The 10,610-nt window shown below is 66.3% G+C and overlaps 1 protein-coding gene across 1 annotated transcript in view; it reads right to left on the bottom strand.

Annotated features, from left to right (window-relative positions):
• PLXNA1 (plexin A1) overlaps positions 1-10,610 on the bottom strand; it is a 38,442-nt gene that overhangs the window by 4,747 nt on the left and 23,085 nt on the right. The window contains 7 exon segments of the mRNA XM_027768809.1: positions 1-83; positions 476-785; positions 5,561-5,627; positions 6,037-6,293; positions 7,476-7,618; positions 9,984-10,218; positions 10,416-10,610. The exon segment at positions 1-83 is cut by the window's left edge and continues 16 nt beyond it; the exon segment at positions 10,416-10,610 is cut by the window's right edge and continues 207 nt beyond it. Coding sequence (XP_027624610.1) covers positions 1-83; positions 476-785; positions 5,561-5,627; positions 6,037-6,293; positions 7,476-7,618; positions 9,984-10,218; positions 10,416-10,610 — 1,290 coding nt within the window.

Here is a 10,610-nt window from a genome sequence, read left to right as displayed (position 1 = left end):
CAGCCGCTTCCAGTCGTTGTCGATCTTGGTGGTGACATCCTCATCCTGCAGGATGACGCGAGCCATGCGGCCCTGGCGCCACTCTGCGGGCAGAGGCAGTATTAGGGTGGTGCCCCAGGACCCACATGCCCTGCTCGGCCCCTCGGTGTGCAGCCTGACGCTCCCCGTGCGCAGGGCCACCTCACAGCCCCGGTGGGCTCCTCCACAGTGACCTTTGGCCTCTCCAGCCACATCCACCAGGATCCCCAGTGCCCCACCCCAGCCCCATCCTCCACTGGTGCCCACCAGCCTACCCCCGGCCCAAGGTCCCCTGACTGCCACGGCTCCTCTGCACCCATCTGGCCTCCTGCTCAGCCTGGTCACCCTCCCCAGACCCTCTGGCTCCCCCAGCTGCTCCCAGATACCCCGACTCGCTGCCCCAGCACTCAGGCCCACCCAGGACCCCGCCAGGACCGACCACACAGAGCCAGCTCACCCAGGTCCATGTCGCCGGCCTTGGGCCGCTGGGAGTAGGGCACCCCCTTGTACACGGCGTCCAGCAGCTTCTCCTTGACCTGTGTCACTGTGTCGCAATTCAGGCCCTTCACCGGCACCTCGGGTGCATTCTCGTTCTCGGGGTTCACACAGTTGAGCGTCTGCGGTTGGGAGGGGCGTGGGCTCAGCTGGCGGCCCGAGGTGTCGCTAAGCGAGTAGCGGGCCTCGCCGGTGATGGCGTCGATGGGGCCCTTCTCCATCTGCTGCTTGATGGCGCAGTAGAGCAGGAACAGCGGCTCCCCCGCGCACTCCTGTGGGCCCAGGTGGTGGGCGAGGTATGGCCGGCGCCTCTCCCCCCCTCCAGGGGTGACACCCAACCCCAGAGCAGGCGAGAGCCCCTTATCCCAGCGCCCAGCGCCCGAGAAACGGACAGATCTACAGGCAGAGCCCCGCCCTGAAGTATCCATGGGGACGCTGCAGGGAGGCCGGGACGGGCCAAGGGGCTCATGCCCACGTCTGCTGGACCCGGGCCTCAGCAGGCCTCCGGGACCCCACTACCCAGAGCCCAACCACAGCAGCCAGCACCGGCATCTCGCTGCACTCACATAGGGCCAGGTGCGCGTCCCTGTCCGTGGCCCAGGGCGTGGGGAGCCCCACACCACAGCCCTGGGTGTGATCGGACGAGTGACCCAACAGTGGCACCCCTGTACCAATAGCCCCAGCACTCACCGAGGGCCCGCTCTGCCCCGGCCCCTACTGGCTTGCCCTTTGGCCCCCCCAGTGCAGCAAGGGCCACCCCTGACCCCAGCACAGCTGTCCCCCACAGCTGGTACTCTCACCTAAGTCTTCATGGGGCCCCTGGACTCAACCCAGCAGGGCAGAGGGCCACCTGGAGTGCCTGGCCGACGCCATGGACCTTCGCACCCCCCAGAGCTCTGCCAGGTGAGCCCGAGGCCAGGCCACGACAGGGTCCTTCACGGCACATGCCCAGAGCCCAGGCCTGAGCATGCACTCGGGGCAGACCCCTGCTGAAGAGAGTGAGCGGGAGCAGCCGGCCAGGGCAGAGGTCCTGGGGCCGCAGCGAGGGTCCTGTCGGCCCTGGGGATCCCGACAGCAGGCGGCAGCAGCCACATGCCAGTGAGCCCCAAGCCTGGGCACAGGTCCCCTGCAGGTCTGGGGGGCCTGGCTGAGTTCAGGAGACTCATGTGCCCCAGGTGGCCCCTGGCAGAGACAGCTTGGCCCTGTAAGCAGACGCTCCGGCACCTGGTCGGCGTCTGCGGTAATTACGCGGCAGCTGCTACGGACGGCCGTGAGTGCCGGTCACCTCAAGACCTCGCGCCAGCACGCCGGTCTCGGAAGTCACGTTTCATTTAAACCTGGCTTCATTACAGCAGCTGGCAAGGAGGAGGGTGACACTCAGATGCAGCCACAGCACAGGGACCGCAGCATGAGAGGCTTGGGGTTCCTCAAGCCCAGACTCTGCCTGAGGACGACGGGCCCTCGGCTGCCATCTCTGCAGGTCACAGGACTCAAACCCGGATCCACCTCACCTCACCCAACCTCACAGCACCTGCCCCGGAAGGCCGGGCATCTGCCAGGAAGGCCGAGGCCAAGCCAGGCGTTCACTCCGGACCAGGCGGCAGCCCCCTGTGCCAGCTCTGGGGCCTCAATAAGGCCTGCCAGGTGGTGTGGAGGAGGGATGAAAAGGCGCAGCAGCCAGGAACGCAGTGTCTGGAATCCACACCTCACCCTGCCCCTCCTAGGGGCCTCGGCTTCCTGGCTTCCTGTAGGGTGAGGGGTTACAGTGATGACTCCACGCTCCCCGGCCCCTCTGACAGGCGGGACTCCCACCAAAACATGTCACTTCTCAAGTGGAAAGCAACACGAGGACGGAGCAGTTCAGGAACCAGCTCAGGACACGTGCTTCTGTGAGGTGGGAAAGATCGAGCTAGATCCCTACCTCACGCCACACACAACAAAACTCAGTTCTTGGCACGACGCAGGAGCTGGTGCACTTTTAATAAGCCCCTGCGATGCATTAAAACAACTCCAGAGAAATAGGCAAAATGACCAAAATAAACATGCAAACTTCTTTCAGAAGGAAACAAAGGTTGCCAACCAAACCTAGGAAGATGCCCAACCTGCAAGAGACGCCAACTGAGGCGAAGCTGCGATATGCATTTCCCAGACTGCAATGAGAGAGGCTGACAGTGAGCGTGGCCCAGGCCTGGTGCCAGCATAGCGCAGGGGACACGCAGTCCAGTTAAGGGGCATGCCTGGGGCCAGGATGTGGGAAGACTCCAGGCCCATGTGCAGGGACCTCCCTGAGTACACGGCACCCACAGCTGGGTCTGTCTCAGCAGCAAGACCCTGCTGGAGATGATGGGTCTCTCTCACTCACAGAATAATTTTTTTAGAGAGATTTGTGCCATAGAGTACGTGCATTCACTGGAGAGACAGTGAGACGGAAAGTGAAGTCACCCCAAGGGGGATGGCCACGCCACAATCCCTTCTCCTCCATCCCGCTCTCAGGACTTGGGGCACGCACTCACGTGCACCTGGTGGGACTTTCAAGCCACTGGGGTGGGACTCGAACCGTAGTTGACTAAGTGGGAGTCCAGTGAAGCAGCCATTACGCCACCTTCTGGTCCCATGGAATATAACTTTAAAGTAACTGTCAGACAGGCGAGCCTGCCCAGGCACCCAGACCCTCTGGCCCGGAAGCCTGCTGTCAGCGTTGGCTGTGGTGGAGACCCACCTGACCCATCACCAGGAGCGCAGCAGCCACCACGTGGCTACGAGAGCGCGGCAGAAAGGCCATGTGGAGAGGGCAGGTGAGGCCCAGCAGGCCGTGGGCTGAGGGAGACCTGCGTCAGGGCAGGAGACCTGGGCCATGGGCCCTGCCGGCCAGGGTGTGCAGGCCGCAGGCTCGTGTCCCGGGCTGTCCGGACGCCAGGCCTTGGCTGCCTGTGGGGCTGGGGAGGCCCACGCCGTGAAGCCCTCGTCAAGCCTGTCCATGTCACGAAGGAGGCAGCCTTAGAAGGACAGACAAGCATACTCCGTGTAGAACCCAGACTGGGGGCTGTGGGCCAGTGCTGACGTCACCCCTCCGGCAGGCCCAGCGGCCCCCATGCACTCAGGTGCACTACCGCAGCTGGGCCTCTCCGCCGGCTTCGTTTCTCAGGACGGCCAGCTGCAGACAGCTGTGTCCCTGGAGTGCATCAGGGTTTCCTCCTCTACAGCCTGGAAGTGCCCGCTGCGTGACCACACCGTGCCGTGCGTGCACTCCTAAGTGGGGGACGCTAGCCTGAGTCCACGTTACTGCAAGTAAGATTAGCCCATCGGAGCATGACAGACGCCTTGTGACGACACCTGCAGACGACGGCAGGCGGGGTCGCCAGGGAGCCTCCCAGGTGGAAAAGGCACATACTGCATTGTACCACGGCAAAGCAACCTTTAGCAGCCAGCTGTGGCCCTCTAGGGAGAGATGGAGGGCGAGGGGGGGCCTGCAGCCTCTAAACGAGAGGCCAGCCGGGACAGCAGGGAGCCAGTGCCGCCAGGGCTCAGCGAGGATGGGGAGGGACGGGGGGCAGAGCACGGTGACCCGGCCTGCCAGACGCTGACAGTGCACTGCGTGGGTGAAGAAAGCATACCAGCACGCAGAGACCCCAGAGGAGCTGCGGACCGGGGTGGCGGTGCGACGCGTCAGGGAGAGAGTACAGGAGATCCTGCAGCCAAAAGCTGAAGCCTACGGCCCCCGCGGACGCAAGAACCAGGTGGCAGCATGTGGCGTGCAGCCCTGCCGGCCTCAGGGTAGATCCAACACGTCCTGGCTGCCCTTCACGGAGACCCCACTGGTGAGGTCGGGGCGCCCACTCGCTCTGCTCCTCCCCGTGACCCCGCCGAGCCTGTGGAACGCACACCCCGCCCGCCCCAGTGACCTGCTCTGTCAGGCACCCTCTGCTCTCCCTCCACGGCCGTGCTGTGCAGTGACCTGCTCTGTCAGGCACCCTCTGCTCACCCTCCGCGGCCTCCAGGGCTCTTGCCTGGACCCACCTCCCTCAGCCCCAAGATGGGAGCCCACACGAGGGCCCAGCTGGACCTGGGGGCTGGGTCTGTGTCTCCAGGCGTGGAGCATCGGGGCTGATGGCCATCGACAGGAGCCAAGACGCAGTCCACGCTTGGCTGCTCATGCTCCGTCAGCCCGCAGGGCCCGCTTGCTGAGCCCGCGAAGCACCGGCCCCACAGGACCATGCCTGCCACAGGAGATGGGGTTTTCTGTCCCGTCCCTGGACACACGACAGAGGGTTGCACCTGCAGGGCACACCCACGTGCATGGGGCCGGCCATGAGGACGGGTCCTGCCCCAGGTCTGGGACGAGGGAGGCGGAGCACCACAGCGTCAGAGGTACGGACGCAGCCCCAGAGCCGATGGAAGTAGGAGCCTCCACACGGTAGCCAGCACTGCCCCGGTCATGGGCCTCGGAGACTGGGTGGGGAGCGTGTCCTCACAGCACACGGTGGCCTGGCCTGGGGGTGCTCTGGTGATCTACCTCTGGGGCACAGGGACCCTCCCCCAGCCTTCGGGTCACCAGGGAAGTCACACCCCTGGGATGACACCGTCCACCAGCACCCGACCTGCAGGCGAGCCGCGTGGCCAACCACAGCCATGGCAGAGCCACGAGCCCACATCCACCTGGGGGCCATGGCTTGGCCGACCAAAGAGCCTCCGAGGAAGAAGCCGAGCGTGGCCCCAGCTCCCATGGTGGGTAGCAGGAGGGTGGCGTGGGAGGCCTGACGCCTCTGCAGGCCAGGCCAGTGTTGGACGCTCAGAGGCCCTGCCCCAGTGGCCGGAGTCTGCTAAGGGTGTGGTGCCGAGATCTGGGCCTGAACCTTGGCCACACGCTTCACAGCTGGACACCTCGTCTACCGTGGTGGGCTGGGGGGCCCCTGACGGCGCAGAGGGGGGCGGAGGCCAACGGACACGCATCTGGGGACCTGCCCCCCACTCCTGGCTGGGACCATGCCCCCGGCTGCCCCACCTGCCCCGACTCAGCCCTGGAGCCCCCCAGCCCTGCCTTGCCTACCTTGAGGAACTTGTACAAGAGGAACGTGAACCAGTTGGTCAGCATCTTCTCGGCCACCGACTCGGTCCTGGACAGAGCACAGCACGGCCATTCATTCCAGCCTCGGGCGGCACCGCGCCCTGCACCCCACCAGCCATCCTGAAGGCTGGGCACCAGGCCTCCAAGACACCCCACAGGGTGGACATCAGGAGGTCCCCAGCACTGCCAAGGAGACTGTCCTTCACCTGGGCCTGGGCCTCTGAGCGGGGGGACCCTAGCCTGGCACCAGGAGGCCCCATCAGGCTGGCACCCAGAGATCCCATAGCAAGCCTGCCACGTAGACACCGAGTCCAGGCTCACCGCTGCCCGCGCCCAGCCCAGGCTCACAGCATTCTCGCACCCAGAGATCCCCCGCACACAGCCCAGGCTCACGGAGGCCCCGCCCCGCACCCCGCCCAGGCTCACAGCGGCCTCGCCCCGCGCCCCGCCCAGCTCACCGCCGCAGCAGCAGCTTGGGGTGGTTCTTGCTCTCCAGGTTCATGTCGATGAGGTCGGACAGCAGCTGCTTGAGCACCCCTGTGGCGTACTCCAGCTCGCCCTGCAGGGCTGTCATGACGAGCGACGCCACGTTGCCGCGGTCGCGCATGGAGAAGCTGCGCTGCGCCTCGAGCGTGCGGATGAAGGTGAGCAGGAAGTGCTTCTTGGCCAGGAGCTGCCCAAACAGCGTCAGCGACTTCTCCACGTTGGCCTGGACCTGCGGGTGCACGGGCCTGGCATCAGGGCGGAGCCGGCCTGAGGACTGGGCTCTGACGGCGAGACGCAGCGGGTGGTCTCCAAGCCTCGCGTCCTCAGCCCCGCACACATGACCTGGGAGCGGCCATCGCACCCCCAGGACAGCTCTTGGCCACGACCGCCCGAAAAGCCTGCCACAGGCCGGAGTCCCTGGCACTGTGGTGCTGGGTGGCAGGTGCGGGCCATGCCCCTGGTGCAGGCTGCAGGCCTGCCGCTGTGGGTGGGGTGGGCGTGTCATGGGGCCTCGCTCCCTCATCTCCAGGGATCCTCGAGGGATGCAGGAGCAGAGGCTCTGAGGTCAGGCCCTTTGACAGGTGCCTCCCCCAGCTCCACATGTCCTGACAGCCACCTCCTCTCGGCCTCGGGGAGGACACGGGAATTTGGCGAGGGGACAGCCAAGGCCACGCAGCAGAAGTGTGGAAATGGGCGCAGGGCAGGCGTGGCTGGCTCCAGGGGCGCGACGTGCGTCAGGACAGGAGGGTCCCAGCAGCCTGCCCAGAAGTCCTGTGACTGGTCCTGACCCAGGCAGACAAGTGGCAAGTACCAGGAGGTGCACACAGCTCAGAGACTCAGACACTGAGGTGGAGACATGGGAGAGGGCCCCGATGGGGCAGGCCCTCTGTGTGGTCTGGCACGGCAGCTGTCCCAGAGGGTACAAAGGCGGTCCACAGGCAGCCCAGGCCCAGCCAGGCAAAGGTAAGGTCCACTCGGCCTCAGTTCAGGGAGACTTCCTGCCCAGAGCCACCCAGGGCAGTGGGCTCGCCAACGCCCGCGGAGTGCAGAGCTGGGTGTCACAGGGCCCCCCTGCCGAGCCTGAGACCCCTGCCCGGACGCCTGAGGACCCGGGGCAAGCCCTGCCTTTGCCCGGCTTGCTGCCAACACCCACGGGGGCAAGCCTGCTCTCTGGGGCTGGCCGCTTCAGTCACAGGCCCAAGGGGGACTCCACTGGGCGCCCCTCACAGGACATGGCTCTGCCTGGGACAGCTCAGCACCGAGAACCGCCCGGATCAGTGTGAAGCAGCAGGACCTGACAGCCGGGCGGCCCTGCAAGGGCCCAGGAGGAAGGGTGGCCGGCCCAGGCCAGGCCGTGTGTTCGGCTAGCCCCACCCGGCCCCTGTGCCCACCCGGCCCCGAGCCCCCGCACCTCCATCTCCTTGAGCACCGGGTGGTCCTCGATCCCAGGGAACAGCACCCGCATGGCGTACGTCCGGTAGTCAAGGAATGGGATGCCGGCGCCGTCCAGGTCATTGGTCAGCTCGTGGATGTCCGTCTGCAGCTCTGCAAATGCTGCGGCCGGATGTGGCGTCAGGACAGCCAGTCCCGTCCCTGCCCTAGTGCGCCCCTCCCGGGCCAGGCCGAGGCCTGCCTCTGCTGCACACCAGCTGCGGGACCTAACAGGAGCCGCCGTGCCTCGGTTTCCCCGGCTCTAACAGGAATGAGCTGGCTCTCTCGCTGAGCCACTGCACAATTAGCCCAGAGAGAAAGGAAAGGGCACCAGCACCGGGCAGGTGCCTTAGCGGGGCAGCCGTGGGGTGCTGGCTCCTCAGTGCCTGGGAAGGGCTGGGCTGGCCCGGCCTGTGGGCAGTGGTCCCAGGGCCAGCAGGCTGCAGCCTGTCTCCAGGCCCTGAGCCTCACGAAGACCTCCACAAGATGTACACCTCAACCTGCTGCCCTACATGTGCCTCCACACGTGTGTGCATGTGCGCACACCTCAGCCTCCCTTCCCCTCCTTCCCCCATGGGCCCCTCGCTCAGCCCCTGCTGCTGCAGCTCTGTCTCTTTGAGCAACAGAGACGGGCAGGGCAGTGCAGCCCCAAGGGACAGTCCAGAGCTGTGAGGTGTCGGCCCGCGGCAGCCGAGGGACACACGACCTGATCGGGAGCCAGAGAGCACCAGGCAGGCTTGGGGGCGTCCATCAGGTCATTAGCAGTTGGGTCTGTGGCCCCCAGCACCGCAGCCAAGCACCTGGGCATCTCTCCCCGGCCACCCCCGAGCACTGCCGGGAGCTGAGGGCACCATGCATGCCAGCCTCGGCGCACAGTTGGTCTAGGGCGAGGCCCAGACCACAGGCCTCCCTCATTGCCCATCCTCCCAGGACAGCCCATGAGTGCAGGTGATCCCCGCAGGACACTTGGCTGTGTAGGAGAACCTGGGACCGAGGCTCTAGCTATGGGACTTCGGGCTCTAAGACTGCCGAGGTCCTAGGCCACCTGGACTTGCCAGGGACAGCACAGCAGCTGACAGCCCCGTAGGCCCCTCAGCCTGCCCTACGAGGCTATGCTCATTAATGTCTGCAAACTGCAGCCTCGCGTGGCACCTGGCCACTCCGTGTCAGTCACACCAATGTGTCCCACAGCTGCTTCTGATGCCATGGACTTTGCAGGACAGGGCCAGGCCATGGAAGACGAGGCCATGGCAGGCTGGCCCAGGGCTGCTGGAACACACCCAGGGCCACACCCACCCCAGGTGGCTGCAGTAGGGCCTAGGCTTCCAGTCCAGGCCACCTCCCTGCTGGAGGACTCAGCCCCACACGCCGCCGTCCACGCCCCCACCCCAGTGCCCAGCCGGGCCTACCAGCAGGGGTGCCTGGGAACAGCAAGGCCAAGCTGTCCTCCCCACGAAGCAGACCTCCAGCCTGGAGCCTCTACCCCGACCCTTCCCACCGGCGGCCTCTGCAGGCTGACTGTCCCGGCCTATGACCCCACAGCACACAGCCTGCCTGTGCGGCCTGCCCAGCCCACCCACTCTCTGGCCACATGCACCTGCTCCTGGGGCTCGCCCAGTCTCAGGCAGGCCTTCAGGGAGCAGCCCAAGAACAGGGCAGGAGACCAAGCCAGCGCTGGACGCAGCAAGAGCACCGCTGGGTTAGCAGGCTCTTCCACATCGCCAGCAAGTGAAGAGGTGCTCGAGAGAGCTCCACACCAGGGAGGCCAGAGATGGAGCCTCCTGCACCCAGAGCTCAGTGCCTGACCAGTCACGCCGGTGGACGCCAGCCTCGCCCTGGATGTGCCCTGCCAGGGAGCCCCCCACTGCCCTGCCTCTCGCACCCAAGGCTCAGGAAGGACACGTGCCAGTCTCAGGAGGCTGCTCGAGGGCCAGTGGGTGAGACCGAGTGCCCAGGGACTGCAGAGACACCAGGAGCCAGGCCACCACTGGTGCAGGGAGAGAAGCACCCCATGGCAGCCTGAGTGTATGCGCTCAAACACCCCGTGGACTCCTCGCTGGGCGCTCACCACAGCCCACAAGGCCCAGTGACACGGACACTGTCACAGGGCATTGTACAGAGAGGTGACAGCCACAGGAGCTTATGTGGCCTATCCCCGGCCTCACAGCCAAGCTGGCTGCACCTGCGAGCACCGGGGGCTCCGCTCCGGGACCTGGCCAGAGATTCCCCTACCCCCACACCACCCTGGGGGCGGCACAGGGGGCGGCACAAGAGCCAGGACAGAGTCAAGCCCAGGAAGCAGGCAGATGGGCCTGGCTCAGAGGTGGCTCCCAGCCCCGCCCCGTGTTCCAGGCTCCACCCCTCACCCTGCCCCCTACCCAGGCTCCAGGCTCCGCCCCTCACCCCGCCCCACTACCCAGGATCCAAGCTCTGCCCTTTGGCCCGTCCCACTACCCAGGCTCCAGGCTTGCCTCCCGCCCATGCAGACCTTCCTTGCACTCCAGGGCCACGCGAGACTCCAGGTTGTCCATCTGCAGCTGCAGCCGCTTGAGGGTGCGGTCGGCGTCGCGCGACTTGCGCTTGTAGGCGATGAGCACGGCCACGATGACCAGCAGCAGGAGCCCGCCGCCCCCGCCAATGCCCACGATGGCTGGCAGCGTCAGCAGGCTGTCCGAGTACACCTGCAGCACGCCCGGCGAGAACTCGAAGCCGCCGGCCCGCACCTGGGGGCAGGAGGCCACTCAGAGCCCTGCTCCGTGGCCCGGGCCGATGGTGCTGCCTGTGGGCGATGGCCCTCTATGGGCCAGTGGTCAGAGTGGGCGTGCAGGGACCCTGGGGGCTGGGCACATCCAGGGCGTGGTCAGATTGAGGTCACATGCTTGGCCAGCCCAGAGGGCCACAGGCTGTGGGGAGGACGCACCGTGACCTTGTGCTGCCCGGTGAGGTTGGGCGACTCGCACAGCAGCTGCGTCTCGGACACGGTGAGGGTGCAGGGCGTCGTGCCGATGAGCACCGTGTAGTTGAGCCGGGAGTTGCCGGGTGCAGGCGGCAGGAGGTTCCGGCCCTACAGGGGCAAGGAGCAGTGAGCCAGCGAGCTCGGCACCCCGCCCACCCC

Source organism: Tupaia chinensis, unplaced genomic scaffold, assembly GCF_000334495.1.
Source record: "Tupaia chinensis unplaced genomic scaffold, TupChi_1.0 Scaffold147500_2, whole genome shotgun sequence".
NCBI classification, from domain to species: domain Eukaryota; kingdom Metazoa; phylum Chordata; class Mammalia; order Scandentia; family Tupaiidae; genus Tupaia; species Tupaia belangeri.
The sequence above is the reverse complement of the archived record's forward strand: the minus strand, read 5'-3'. Positions and strand labels throughout refer to the sequence as shown.